This window comes from Arvicanthis niloticus, chromosome 5 (assembly GCF_011762505.2).
Source record: "Arvicanthis niloticus isolate mArvNil1 chromosome 5, mArvNil1.pat.X, whole genome shotgun sequence".
Lineage (NCBI taxonomy): Eukaryota > Metazoa > Chordata > Mammalia > Rodentia > Muridae > Arvicanthis > Arvicanthis niloticus.
In genome coordinates this window covers 88,227,439-88,242,687 of record NC_047662.1, presented here as the reverse complement: position 1 = coordinate 88,242,687, position 15,249 = coordinate 88,227,439, and the positions used below count along the sequence as shown (strand labels likewise).

The following is a 15,249-nucleotide window of genomic DNA, read 5'->3' as shown; positions in this document are numbered from 1 at the left end:
AGGTGAGCCTAACTGCAGGGAAAGTCAAGAGGCCCATGCAGGGTCTAGAAAGGTTCTGTGAAGGTGTCTCAGAGGATGGGAGCAAGCCCATGAGTATGGCTTAAGAGCTTAAAACTCAACTGCAACTCTCACTCACTCACTCACTCACTCAGTAAACGTGAAGGAAAACCAACCCTGGTCTTAGAGTAGGTTTCGGTAAGCCCTGCTCTCACTGACTGACTGATGACCTCCGCAGATTCCTCAGCTCTCCAACCCCACTCCTCACTCCCAAAGACTACAAAGCTGCACAAACAACTCCGAATGCTAACAGAGAGAGGTAAGTGCTAAGACTCTATTACCTTAACATTACAATCGGCTATCATTGTTCCAAGTTTCTGAAACTTGACAAGTCTATATGAATCAGGAGCATGTTTTATAAAGTCAGTTAGGCACCAGTGAAAAGCTTACCTGTGGCAAGAAGCAGCAGTTCTTGATCAGGGCTCCAGCTCATGACGGAGATACCACTGGCCACACTCCCAACACACTCCAGCTGCATCGGAGAAAATCAAAAGGGATGTTTAGAACACCATTTTCTCAATAAAAGTTGCTATGTACTCCTCCAAACAAAATATAAACACACAAAGGTGGCAGATCCACCGGACGTTCCTTAAAGAACAATTGCTGAGACACGAGACACAGCATTAAGCACAGTAAGCAGAAGGACATAAAACAGTGACTCTCTGAAAGGCTTAGCTACTAGTAAGGTTCTTGGGAAATAAAGTGAGTCTTGGAGTCTGCAGCGGCTTGGGGAATCCAGGGGAGTTCTATGAAGGTCTCAAAGCTCAGCAGTAGGGCCAGGAGAGAGAACCACTGAGGAACCAGCATGGAGGTGTCAAGGCTTAAAGAGCAATTAAAACTTGGTAACAACTAGATCCTGAGGAATACACAAACAGGCATGAGGACAAAGGTGAAGGGAATTTGGGGACCAGCGACTGATCTCATCAGGCAGCAAGGACATGGATTCTGTAATGAGAAGCCAAGAAAAAGAGTGATCTCAATGGAGATAAAATGGACTGGGGCTGGCTCAGGAATCAAGAGACAATTTGGAAGGAAAATTCTAACTTAAATGTGAACAATACCAGTTAACTTATATGTGATAGACTTTGACAATTCTCAGCGTGAATGAAGAGTAAAGTTTATTAACACATTCAAAGAAATGCTGAGGCGTGAAAGTACCACAGACTGTGACGGTCAAGCTCCATCTGGGAACTGGGAACTTGACAGAGCTACTTAAGCTATCTAAGCCTCAAGTGCTTCTACACATGAGAAACCAATCACGAGCTACCTTAACAAGTAAGGAGTAAATAAAAGTTTGCATTAAAAAAACCATAAAAGGGGCTTGGCATAATTTAAGCCTTTATTAATTACAAGCAGCAATTATTATCCCAATATTAGTAACACTGCAACTCCTTGACACAACTACTGGTGCTAAAGAGATCAGGCTTACTGGAGTAATCAAACACATTGTTATTGTTACTGCTCTTGAGTCATGGTTGGCATGGAACGATGTAGCAAAGGCAGCCTTGAAATAATGGCAAGCCACCTGCCTCACCTTTCTGAGTGCAGGGACTGTAGGCATGAGACACCATGCCCAGCTTCAAAGAAGTATTTAAAAAGGATCAGGAAATTAGATAATTAAGAAGGTAAGAATAGACGCTCAGTGGATAAAGCCTGCTGCATACGCCTGAAAACCTGAGTGCAAGCTCTAGAACCTGCATGGTACAAGGAAAGAACTGACTCCCACAAGCTTGGAATTTGCTCACCATACCTACCATAACACTGCTACACCCACACACATAATCATAGTGTGTGTGTGTGTGTGTGTGTGTGTGTGTGTGTGTGGGTCTTTGTCTTTTTCCCTCTTTCCTTTTTCTTTCTTTCTTTCTTTTTTTTTTTTTTTTAAGAGAGAAGGGGTTGGAAAGATGGCTCAGAGGGTAAAAGTACTGGCTGCTTTTCCAGAGGATCCAGATTCACTTCCCAGCACCCACATAGCAGCTTATTATCATTGTAACTTCGGTTCCAAGGGATCTGATATCCTTTTCTGGCCTCTGCCGGCCAGTAATGCATGTAGTGTAGAGACACATGCAAGAAAAACGCTCATACATTTGAAAAAAAAAAAAAAAAGAAGAAGAAGAAGAAAAGATTAGGACAAAAAGATAAGAAAGGCAGGACAGCACTAAAGAGGTGGATGAAGGAGGCTCTCTAAGCTGAAAGTCAGCCAGGAATGTATGGTAAGACCCTGCCACAAAGAAAGAAAAGAAGGGGAAGGGAAGTAAGAGGGAGGGAGGGAGGGAGCAAGGGAGAGAGAGAGAGAGAGAGACAGAGACAGAGACAGAGACAGAGACAGAGACAGAGGAGGATGAGAGCATGGAAACCCAAAATCAGTCTTATTCTAGTGTAAAGAAGCAATAGGCTGCAGCCTACTCCCCTCAAGTCTTAGAATATGCTTCCAGTACCTTTCTATATAATATAATTAGTGCATTATGACAAATATGCTATAGAATGCAATAGTGTATTATTGTAGTGCTTGTATTAGACTCTAAAATTATCCTATCAGAATTCATAAGAGAAAACATAACCCAGTTAAAGAATTCAGAGTTTCTTAGTTGAAAAATCAAGGTAAAAGGTAGCACACCCTAAGAAGGATTAGTTTTTATTCAATTTTAAGTTCTAATTTAAAATGTAGTGTCCCAACTTGACTGTCTGATTAATGGATGCAGGAGACTAAACTGTTTTTTAGCTTCTGAAATATCACCATAGCCATTTAATTTGCAAATATTTTAATGTCATGGCTATAAATTAGACCTCAATACAAACACCTGGCTTAGCCGAAGGTACTTGATACTTCCTCCTCACCAGGCCTTACACCTACCTGCTGTGTGCTGAGATTGCAGACTATGACATCCCCAGAGGCGGTGGCCACACAGGCAGATTCCTGATCCAGCAAGTCCTGAATACCCACAATGCAGCCACTTCCATCCTCTGGAAGAAAACCTTCTGCCACCAAAGAAATTTCAGTCTTCACCTTTCACGAAACACATGTAAGCAAATCAGTGTTTACATTCAAGAGCTATCCGAGTTCCAGAAATAACATGTTCCTAATAATTATTTATATATATAAGATTTACTTATTTTTATTTTATGTGTACAGGTATTTTGCCTGCATGATGTATGTGGACCATGTGTGTGCACCTAGTGCCCGTTGAGAGTGTGGCATTCCATGGAACTGGAGTTGTAGATGGTTGCAAGCTGCCACATGGGTGCTGGGAATTGAACTGGGGTTCACTGTAAGAGTTGCCAGTACTCTTAACCGTTGACCATCTCCTTAGACCTTAATGATTCTTTTATAACATATAAGCTTTCCGAGCGAGGATTTTCTCTAGATTAAAACCCAAACTTTCATTTTAGAAATATTAGAACTCTATTGTCTTTTAACTAGGAGAATACCTAATAAATTCTTTTTGCAAAAAAAAAAAAAATTTTAAAGAAAAAAAAAACCCAAACCACCATTACTAACAACAAAAACACAAGTATGCTCTGTGTAAAAACACCCTATGAAAATGCAGCTAATGACTGTACCCGCCCTTTATTCACATCTGTTCTTCAATGGGCAAGCAAACTCAGGGCCTTTACTACTTTTGAATATGTCTAGCCCCCTAACTGCAGTTGCCTGTCATTTCTACAACGTGTGCAACAACAATCAATCACTTAAACAAAATGCATGAGTAGCAAAAAATAACCAAGGGAACTTATCAGAATCAATTTACAATATTCAGAAATATCCATGTCAGATCTAGCATTAAGGACTGAGATTTTAGCCAGTTTGTGTTAGACGCCCAAATCAGGTAAGGTGTTTCAAATCACAGCACCACAAAATAAGTAAAATGTAAAAGCTCTATGGACAATATTCACGTAGATTCCTAATCGATCATTAATACAATACAATTAGGCAGGGTGAAATGTGAGGTCCCACATAAAATATATGGTCAGAGCTTTACCAACTTAGCTTACAAAATTAGCAGAGTTAAAAGTTGGCTACTATTTTTAAGTTCTAGCTAGTAAGCCATCTACACAAGGCAAAGAGAAGGTATTCAGGAGGATGTGAATTACTCTGGACCTAAAGGAGACTAATGGGGAGAAAGACTTGTCTGGAGGAAAACAAGTGCAAGTGCAGGGCCAAGGCAGGAGCAGGCATCAACATCAGTGACCTACTTCTCTTCTCACAGGATCTGCTTCTGTCAGTCCACGTTCTGAGCCAATCAGCACCGTCCCCTGTTCAGCTCGCAGACAGAAACACTGAGGTTTCCCTGGTGCCTGAATGTCCCTAAATTCCAGGGTTTGATGCAACTTCAGATTTCTCATGATGAAGCAATTTCTGAAGAAAAAAAAAATTTCCCTCAATGAAACATTAACGCCTAAATGGCCTTCCTCACAATGAGCATGAATCAGGAAGGAGAGAAGTGGTTATTAGAATAATAGGGGGTACTATTTAATGTGAACAGCATATACACGGCCACACTCACTTCCTAAAGCTTCTAGCTTTACACAGGGCTAATCTGTAGGTTAATTTACAACATGTTAAATCTGGAGACATAATCAAATGATAACCATAGCATATGCTTTGATCCAATGTTGCCATGATCCACATCCCTCTCCATGAACTTGGTGTCTACTCATCAACATCTGTGCTACTCTGTATCCATAGACTCCAAAATAGAAATGATAAAAGGTAACAGCAAATTAAGATGACAGACTTCTTCTGATTATCTGTCTGTAACTGTGACTGCCATGCCAACAACCTGCCTTTACCTTTACAGGAACCCTGGGTCCCAGACTCTGGTACTGCCATCTCAGAGGCAGGAGCATTAATCAGGCATGCTGCTTCCCCAGACACAGAAATCTAGCCCCAGGCCTCATCCTGAGTTTCTTTTTTTCCTCCCACCTTTTTTTTAATTGGATGTTTAAATTTACATTTCAAATGTTATTCCCTTTCCCAGTTCCCACCCTGCTGAAAACCCTTAACTCATCCCCTATCCCCTGCTTCTATGAGGGTGATTTCCCTCATCCACCCACTCACTCCTGCCTCCCGTGCTCAAATTCCCATACACTGGGGCATGGAGCCTTCACAGGACCAAGGGCCTCTCCTCCCATTGATGCCTGAGAAGACCATCCTCTGCTACATATGCAGCTGGAGCCATGGGTCCCTCCATGTGTACTCTTTGGTTGGTGGTTTAGTCCCTGGGAGCTCTGGTTGGTTGATATTATTGTTCTTCCTATAGGGTTGCAAACACCTTCATCCTGAGTTTCTTAGCATCAATCCAGAGTCTGAGTCCTGGGGTTACAGGGCCTTTCTATGAGGGTTAGGTCCTGATGATGCCAACATCTGCCCTAGGAGTGCTCCCTACCCATGGAAACCGCTTCCTTCAGCTTGCCTTCTAAATTACTTGTTTTTCACTTTTTCTTTTCCTTCCTATAGCAGTTTAAGTAATTCTTCATAATAAATCCTGCTGAAATACTATGTGGCCTCTACTTTTCTGACTGGACCCTAACTGATAAAACACAGCAAAGCAATCTGAGTTTTAGGAAGCATCTGAGTTCAGGTCTGAAAAGATGGCTCAGAAGTTAATAAGTACTAGCTGCTCTTCCAGAGGACCTGAGTTCAGTTCCCAACACCTACACAGCAGCTAACAACTATCTATAACTCCAGCTCCAGGGCATCCCAAGTCTTCTTCTGGCCTCCTTGTCACTTCATGCACATGATAAAAGGCAAACTCAATAATCTCTCTAATGCCCCAATTCTTTTAGCATGAAAACAGAAACTTCTCTAAACGGTCATTCCAATACTCCTCACTCATTTAACTTTTTGGAGTTATATAGTCCTGTGTTTCTCAATGCTTTCAAAGCTAGGAAAGGAATATCTTCCAAATGCTTGCAGGATCATAATCTGCTAATAGCCTTCCTTTGGCACCTCCAACTACAACTCTTTTGGCTCCACCCACACATGTGCTAAAAGGTCGTTTCATACAACTTTGATCATGTCCCAAAATTCTGACCATTGAGCCTTTTTCTTCCCTTAGTCCCCTACCTTCAGACTAGGTAGCTCACTAAAAGGAAGATTAGACAGATTTATATACCTCGTTGTAACTGAACAAGTTCAAACTGAACATTAAACTCACAATCTCCTGATATTATCATAAGCTGACCCTTACAAGCCCATGAAACGAAACCTGAAAAACAGAGAACCTGCTGATCTCTTATCAAATAATAGCTCATCCTGGCTTGGAGCTTACTGTCGTCTCTGTTTCCACAAGCTAAAATTTGCCTTTGCCTCTTTTTCTTTCACTTACACATCGAGGTATACGCTGGTTATATAACATGGTTCTCACTATACAAACGACTCCTTTACACAATACCTAAGATCCGTTATGTGACTTACATCAAAACTTGCCAAATGGTAGGCCCTAAGACAAAAGACTACACAATCACTGCCATCACAGAAATTTCAGCTTAGGTATACCAGCTAGAGAAGCACGAGATACACTATTCCACAGAAAACTCCCAAATGCGTGAAAGGACCCGCAGCGCAGCACAGCACAGCACAGAGGCCTCTATTACCTATCACCCTCCCCCGACGAGCTAACCAATTAGCTGGTAGAGGTTTTATTTACACGCTACAAGGAAACTGGCAATTCAGGGACCGGACCCCCATCCCCCGTAGCTGTGTCCCGCAGCGCCCCAACAAGGCCTGAGGGGAAAAGTGTGCAGAAAGCATCCGATCGAGGAAAGAAGAGGTCCACGCCGCCCGGCCGGCGCGCGCAGGCAGAAGCGTGTGCAACTCCCCTGCACCAAAACAGTCCTGGATGGCAGGACCAGGCCGCATTCAGCGGCTCGGACTAGGACGGGCGAATGCTCACCTACGACGCCCTCACGGCGGCTCCGAGCCCTCACGACGAACTGGGTTTGGAAGGAATCGCCAATGCACACGGGAGACAACAGACACGATCCGCTGATGGGCGAAACCCTCTAGGTAGCACAAGAAAGGAGGCGCAGACGAGGCGTCACCCGCGAGACGCGCTGGCTGACGTCATCGGGTGGGTGTGGCCAGACGCGCCTCCTCAGTAGCTCCAGGAGTGACTGTGATGGCGGGGACCCTCACCCGGTAGAGGCAGAAGGACCTTGCTATCTGTTGTCCCTCAGCCCTTTGACGCCCAGTTTTATTTGCTCCACAGTTGGGCTTTGGTCCAGGAGCGCAGGTGACTGGGGTTGTGGGAGGGAGTTGGCCAAGGGCTTGGAAGTCACGCGCGCTTGCGCAAGACGCTACCGCGCTACCACTCACCGGAAGTACGAACCTGAACCAGCAGTATGGAAGAGCTCCGCTGTCCCGAAGCCAGGCTAGCGCCACCAGAGATAGTCTTAGCTACCGAATCCCCGCCACCCTCCCTTGTGGATCGCTACTTCACTCGCTGGTATAAAGCGGGTAAGTGCGGGATGGTGGTGAGCTCTGCTCTACTGTGCGGGGTGGATGCCGCAGGCACTTCTGCCACGCTATGTAAGCCACCCGTGCTCTTCCTAGAGCTTTCTAGTCCCAGGAATACAGGTTTGCACTGGTGGAGAACTAAAATAGGCGCATCCCGACGTGGGAAGCATGCCACGTTTGGGATGTTTGCAGGAAAGGACGTTAACTAAACTAAGGGACTCTGCGTTAGTCTATCTGGGCTTCCATACAGTGCTAAGTGTTGGTGTGCTTGGAGAGATCAATCCTACACCGAGTCGGGAAGAAACCTTAGGCATGGAGAGAACATTAAGAAATGTTAAGAAGTAGTATCTAGTGTTAAGAAGAAACTGTGCATATTGTCTACTGGACATTTTGAAGTAGGCTTCACTGGTGTTCTTTGTGCCAAGGAAATACCGATACCACCTTTGGGGAGCCTCCTCTAGCATCTCCTTGAGCCGTTTTAGTTCAGGGAAGTGAAAAGATGGAGGAGTTAATAACCTTTCTTGCCTTAACATTGAATAAAGGATTCTATCTGGTCACTTAAAATACTTCCTAGGCTTTATTTACTTTGACCACTGTGATCAGCTTCATAATGAACTATCGCCGTGAACCAAAGAAGGTAATCACGTGGTAATAGTAAATACCAATTCAACAACCAGCAACTCGTTATTTTTCTAGATGTTAAAGGAAAACCCTGTGAGGACCACTGTATACTCCAGCACTCCAACCGGTAAGCAAACCAGGAATTTTAAATTATCAACAATTTCATTCTGGTAGTTAGCCAGGTGTGGTCTTGGGTTGGGTGTGAGCATTCATGAAATCGTCTTCTAGGGTGTTGAAATGGTATTTATAGGAGTGTGGTGGGAGGAACAAGTCTGGTGCAGTCATATACTGCTTGGCCAACCTGTGCCAAACACTGTACTGCCTGACCTATGGAATGGTTCCTTGTGGGGGCACATGTCGTGCTCTGTGCACACAATCTTGCCTTGCTTCTCTGCTACCCCGGCTTACTAAAGACTTGTGGTACTGCTCCCTTTCCAGGGAAGGAGATTCAACTCTGTCTTCTCCTCCTCTGTGATTACTTATGCTATACTTAGGCTCCAGTCACAGCAAAGAGAAAGAAATAATTGCACTGGATGAAGGTCAGTTTGGATAGGCAACTCTCAGCAGGAATACCGGCCATGCCATGACACAGGGTTGACTGTTTTTCTCCTTGTAGAATATGTGTCATCACACTGGCAGGATCTCATCCCGTTCTTCAAAGTGGCAAAACCATTCAAAGTATTTCCTATCAGATCAGTAACAACTGTAGCAGACTTGAGAACAAAGTATCTGGGAAATTTAAGCGGGTATGTTTCTGTCATTCTGTGATTTTTCTTTTCTACTGAGATTTTTCTGTACTCATGCTATGATGGATGTAGTCAGTCATAAGACTTTTTCTAGCAGTTCAACGTAAGTTTTCAGCAAAAACACTCCTTCCCTACCCCCAAAGTGTATCAAGAAGTGGAGTGAGTATCAGAAGGTTCTGTGTTCTCATTCTTCTTAGCCTCAGAGGGATGAGATGGAAGATGAGCCTTGGCCTTTGCCTGTAATCCCATCTCTTGGGTGGTTGAGGTAGCACAGTTGCAAGTATGAGGCTACATAGTGAGTCCCAGGTTGGGTAAGGCTACATAACAAAAACCTCAAAAATAAAAAAAGAATCTTGCCTTCAGCTGCCCATGTTCTTAAATTCTTAAAAAGAGAGCAGTGCATGAAACACACTCTCATTTGCCTCATTTAGAGATATTTGTCAAAGTACCCTTGATTTACCCATCTTCCAGAGTATCTGAAACAATGACCATACATGCTGTCAGGAAGTATGTTAAAATGTGGTACTAATAGTTAAAGGGTATGCATTTTGGTTAGTTTTCTGGGGTTTATTTAAACTTTTCATTTTTATTTATGTGTGTCTGTGACACGTGCGTGCAGGAAGCCTGCAGAGGTAAGGGCAACTTGTCAATCTTGTAGAACTAGTTACAGGTAGTTGTGAGCTACCATGTGGGTACTGGGAACTGAACCTTTTTAAGAAAGGACTGGTCCTTTTTAAGAACAGGAGATAGTCTTACCTTCTGAGCTAGCTCCCCAGCCCACTAGTTTTGTTTTTTAGTTAGAAAAATATTACTTCTTCAAAAAGTCTTAGCAGTTGACCATGTAAAGTTCCTTTACCTATTAACTTCTAATATAAAAGACAAGGATCATTTCAATACTTTTAGTTTGTTGTTGTGGTTTTTGAGACAGGGTTTCACTGTAGCCCTGACTAGCCTGGACTTCAATGTGGAAACCAGGCTAGCTTCAAACTCAGAGATTCACCTGACTTTGTCTTTTGAGCACAGAGATTAAAGCAAAAGCACCACACTCAGCAAAAGATAGGTAGGTATCTTAATGAAACTAAGTTTGTAGGATACTGCTGGCATGTGTCATAATGTTTTATAATATTGCTTGCAATGAATTATCCTATAGATTGAAGTCTCTATACCTATTCGTATTAGATTTCTCATTTGTGATTAAAACAAATACATATTCATTTTTAACTAAACTACCCATTATTCTAATATGGTACCTAGCACATAGTAGGTTATTATGCTGAAGTACATGAATGGTTTTATGTACTTAAATCATTCTGCTGTAAAATACAAATTCCAAGACTAGATCCTGTTTAATGGTGAGGGCTACCTGTTAGAGAAAAATGGAAATGCACAATTTTTTTTTAAATTTTTTTCTTCTCGTTACCCAGGGGGCACAGTTTCTAACAGAGCTCGCACCTCTGTGTAAGATTTACTGCTCTGATGGAGAAGAATATACTATATCTAGGTAAGCATGTTGTAGCCATCCATCCCATAGAGGCTTAGTGCTTTAACCTCAAAAGCCTGCGTTCACCAAAGGAAAAATTACTGGCAAAACGTTTTTTTCTAAAAATTCTTTTTTTTTTTTTTTAAATCAGCTGTGTTAGAGGTCGGTTGATGGAAGTGAACGAAAACATTCTTCATCAGCCGTCTCTTCTTCAAGAAAAGGTAAAGGAGAGTCGGGGAAGTACAGCCCTGCCCACAGGCCTTGTAGAACTCATCAGGCATTCCTAAGGGTTCTGTTTTCTTCCCCAGCCATCCACGGAAGGCTACATTGCAGTTGTATTACCCAAATTTGAAGAAAGTAAAAGCGTAACGGAAGGGTTGCTGACACAGCAACAGTATGAAGAGGTCGTGGTAAAACGCACTAACGCCACAACCACTGCATCCTGAGCCTTTTTATGGAGGCAATACAGAATTCTCACTGTACCTGGCCTAAACCATCAGTGCACTGAAGACAGCCAGTGTGTATGAAGCATTCCTCACAGCTGCCCAGCCATGGGAGAAGCCTCAGCCTCCATCTAACCTAATTTCCCTCCTTTATCTGAACATCACAAGCCTTGGTCCCCATTTGTATCCAGGCTCTCAGATCTGCCTTGCCCAGGCACTTGCTTTGTGTGCTGGAAAGTGCACTTGTGGGTGTTTGCTTGCATATACATCAGAAAACAATTTCAAGTGCTTTTTTATCTTTGTTAAGGACAGTTTCTTATTGGCTTGGAACTTTGCCAAATACCTCATGTACTTCCAGGGAAGTATCTGGGTCCTCTGCCTCTTGTCTTCCAAGGCTGGTATTACAAGTACACACCACCATACCCAGCTTTATATGGGCCTGGAAACCCAAACTCTGGGCTTTGTGCTTTCAAGGTGCATTAGTTACTGTTCAGTTGTTGTGATAAAATACCACAACCAAAAGCAACTTCAAAAGAGTTTGTCTGGGTTTATTAATTCCAGAGACTTGATGACCACAATAATGGGAAGGCATGGTAGCCAGAGCAGGATACTGAGAGATAGCACCTCTACCACACACCAAGAGCAGAGTGAACTGGAAGGAGAATGTGGCTATAAACTGCCCCTAGTGATAAACTGCCCAGCAAGACTTCTTGTCCTAAAAGTTCCATAACCTTCCCTAAACAGTACCACCGACTGGGGACCAAGGGCTCAAATACCTAGGTCTATCGGGGGTTCATTTTTCATTCAATCTACAACATTCTCCCCATCATGCCTATAGGACCATAGTCAGGTCATGCAAAATGTAGTAGTTAGTCCAATATCAAAAGTTCTCATAGTTGTTGTTAACAGTCTTATCACTGTTCCAAAGCCTCTTCTGAGACTCAATGCAATCCCTTGTCTGCCCTGTAAGTCAGAAAGCCAGTTACATACTTCCAACATACAATGACACAGAATATACATTCCCATTCTAAAAGGAGGGAAGATGGCATAGTGATGAGATATTGGACCAAAGAATAAAAGCAGCATGATAAAAGCTAAACCCTGCAGCTCCATACCCATTATCTAAGGGTTTAGTCTCTGAGATGCCTCTGACCTACCAGCTCTGCTGCCTGTAACAGATCGTTCTCTAATGGTTCTGCTCTGTGCAGCTCTGCCCTGGCAGGTGTCTCACAGCTTTGTATTTCCAGTGTCTTGGGAATTTATGCCACAACCCAGGTTTTACCCTGACAGCTTCATAGTGGCCTCTCATGGCCTTCATGCAAAAACTCCATCTCTGTCACATGTTTCCTGGCCTCAATGATTTTCTGAAGCCAGGAAGAATCCTGACTTTTTATTCTTGCATCTTTTATGCCTGCAAAGCTAGTACTATGTAGAAAATATTTAAAAATTAGACTGTTGGCTTTCATTGCCTTTGAGTACATCCACAGCAGTTCTTATATGGTATTGCTTTCTCCTAGCAAAAAGCCAGGTTCTTTCACAGAGTAGAAGTTTATCTGAAAGGATTCTCACCTTGACCAACTCCCACTGTCCCAGTGTTGAGCAAGAGACTTTTATTTTAACTCTGAGTTTAACATCATGCACCCCGGTCCCTGATCTCCCTGTCCCCTCATATCAGCCCTTTGCCCTTGCAACCTCCTCCCAAAATAAAACACACACACACAAAGCTTAGAAAGTAGTATTTCAGAGTATGTCCCTCTGTCTATACATCCTCACTTGCAAATGTGCATTGCAGTGAATGGTTGACCACCCATTCAAGATCTCTGGTTTCTGTGACATCATCAATATTGCATCCTTACCAGGACTCCTCCCAGTTATTCTGTTGTTGCCCTGTGTTATGGAGATCCTGCAGCTTTGGAACAGCAGGACTGGCCCTTTCACAGATGGAAGAGACCTGGGCCTGCATGGTAGCTGAGCTGGTCAGCGGGCCATCTCTTCCTTAGCTGCACCACTAGGAGGAGCTTTTTGTATTTTAATGTATGGGTACTCTATCTGCATGTACACCTGCATGCTAGTAGAGGGCATCAGATCCCTTTCCAGATAGTCGTGAGCCATCATATGGTTGCTGGGAATTGAACTCAGAACCTTTGAAAGAACAGTCAGTGTTCTTAATTAAGTCAATATTAAGCTTCTCTGTGCTCTTTTCTCCAAGCTGTACATTTGGTATTTTCCCCCAACATGCTTGTTTTCATTGATCAATGTTATACTGTGTTGGAAAAGCTAATGCCAGAGAAATCAGTCCATTACTTTGTTTGTTTGTTTTTGTTTTTGTTTTTTTGAGACAGGGTTTCTCTGTGTAGTCCTGGATGTCCTGGAACTCACTCTGTAGACCAGGCTGGCCTCGAACTCAGAAATCTGCCTGCCTCTGCCTCCCAAGTGCTGGGATTAAAGGCATGCGCCACCACCGCCCGGCTGGTCCAATTACTTTTTAATTCAGCTTCATGCCAAGCCTTAGGACTTGGATAGAAAGGAGCCAGATTCTTTGCCAAATGGTCACATGAACAATAGAGACTGTTTCCCTCTAACCCCAGGAGCTAGGCCTCTACTGTCCATGTTACTCATAGCACTACAGTCTTCTAGGTTCAGAACAGCAAGTACTGTTTCATGGTGCTCTCAGCATTCAACCATCCTTCTGGTCCAAAGTTCCAGAGTTTCACATTTCAACAAAGAAACAACAATAACATGGTTACATTTTTTCACAGCAACAACCGCACTTGTTGGTACGAGCTTCTGTATTAGTTGCCTATCTATTGCTGGGATAAAACACCATGACCAAATCGACTCAATTTATTTTGGCTTACAGTCTCCAGGGACCAGATGCTAATGATAGCAGGCTCAAAAAGCTGAGCAACCACATCAGCACACACTGGACGCACGCAGTGAGGTAGACCAAGGCTGTAAACAAACAGCCTGTCCCAATGACATGCCTCCTCCAGCACCGCAGTAGCTAGCTAGAGACCAAGTATTCCAATACTTGAGACTGTGGAGGGGGTGCATCTTTCCTTCAGTCTACAGCAGGAGGCAAGCACTTCACTGACTGAGCCATTTCTCCAGCCTCACTGTTCTCTCTTGCTACCCTAACAAATGGCAAATAAGGAATGCTTTTCTGATTAAAAAACACAAAGCTCTTGAGAAATATTTTGAGGTTTTACATTCCTATAACCAGGGAACAAACTGTCTGTTAACCTGTGCTTGAATGCTGTGGCACACTTAATACTTCTGCCTCAACTTTTTTAAAAAAGACTTTTTATGTGCATGTTTTCCCGCATGTATGCAAGTGCACTACATGCATAGAACACCTGTAGATGCCAAAAGAAAACATCAGACTCCCTGGAACTGGACTTATAGACGGTTGTGAGTCACCATGTAGGTGCTTGGAAGTAAACCCAGATCCTCTGGAAGAACAGCCAGCGTTGTCAGCCTTTGAGCCATCTCTCCAGCCCCTCACTTCAAGTGTAATTTTAACAGTTTGATATTTTTGGAAAAACAAAATAAGCTGTCTGCTCTTCCCAAATCTGCTTCAAAGTGAAATGAAGAAGCTCAGCTTCACCCTTTCCACTGTGGCTTTCCCTGTAGGTGCTGGGGAGAGGTAGGGATGTAGAGTCTACCTTCCACTTTACATAGAGAAGCTTTGAAAGCATTCAAGGGCTCTTCCAGCAAATGGAAGAATCATGCTGCCGTGTCAGTCTGGCTCCTGCGCGTACATGGTAGTGACTCCATCTTGCACATTTTGGTGACAGCTAATCTGTAGTAATGAAGGTACTTGAGTCTGTCATCCAGAGGCATGGGTGTATTAGAGCAGAACAAGATTTTTATACTATTAAGCTACAAAACAAAAACAACCCAGCTATGAAGTTCTGGCTTTAGATTAGACATTTACACTGAATTTAAAACAAAGTATTTAAATCTTGAAGTTTTTTTTTAAGAACAAAATATGAAATAACTGTCATTGCCCTGTTTTTAATGAAATAATTTTAAGTGCAGCCAAGCAAGGTTTACTGAGAAGAAAGAAATAGCTCCCTATAAGTAAAAGGAGGCAAAACTGAGTTTCCCTTAAATGTTCTCACAGATTGAGAATCTGATCTGTAAGCTCCTCTGTCCTCATGAGCTGGTGATGTCATGTGACCAGTTTCCTCGCCCCCTTGGCAATGATATTCCATTTTCAGATTGTAGTTTGCAATTATTTGTAGGGAAATTTTTTTTTTAATACTTTTAGTTCATAAGACACACTTCTTATAACCTGAGAGTCAGAATGACTGTCCCTTAATTATGCCTACAGTGAATTTCGTCCCTTAATTTTACCATCTACAGGGAACATGCTAGACTGAAAACTAGGCACACAGTAGCAGAGCCTCACTTTAAGTAGCAGAAAGGATTCTCGGAGAC

The 15,249-nt window shown here is 43.0% G+C and overlaps 2 protein-coding genes across 2 annotated transcripts in view; one reads left to right on the top strand and one right to left on the bottom strand.

The window, feature by feature from the left end:
* Window positions 1-7,125, bottom strand: part of Elp1 (elongator acetyltransferase complex subunit 1) — a 56,575-nt gene extending 49,450 nt beyond the window's left edge. Inside the window, exons 1-4 of the mRNA XM_034502099.2 lie at window positions 6,954-7,125; window positions 4,252-4,414; window positions 2,912-3,064; window positions 448-529 (exon numbers count right to left, since the gene is read on the bottom strand). Coding sequence (XP_034357990.1) covers window positions 448-529; window positions 2,912-3,064; window positions 4,252-4,401 — 385 coding nt within the window. The 5' untranslated portion in view covers window positions 4,402-4,414; window positions 6,954-7,125. The remainder of the gene's footprint in view (window positions 1-447; window positions 530-2,911; window positions 3,065-4,251; window positions 4,415-6,953) is intronic.
* An 11-nt stretch (window positions 7,126-7,136) lies between these two features.
* On the top strand, window positions 7,137-12,312 carry Abitram (actin binding transcription modulator). Its single transcript, XM_034502098.2, has 6 exons — window positions 7,137-7,516; window positions 8,213-8,264; window positions 8,754-8,883; window positions 10,308-10,384; window positions 10,515-10,584; window positions 10,672-12,312. The coding sequence occupies exons 1-6, from the start codon at window positions 7,402-7,404 to the stop codon at window positions 10,807-10,809; spliced, it is 582 nt and encodes a 193-aa protein (XP_034357989.1). The 5' UTR covers window positions 7,137-7,401; the 3' UTR covers window positions 10,810-12,312.
* Window positions 12,313-15,249: the final 2,937 nt, after the last annotated feature.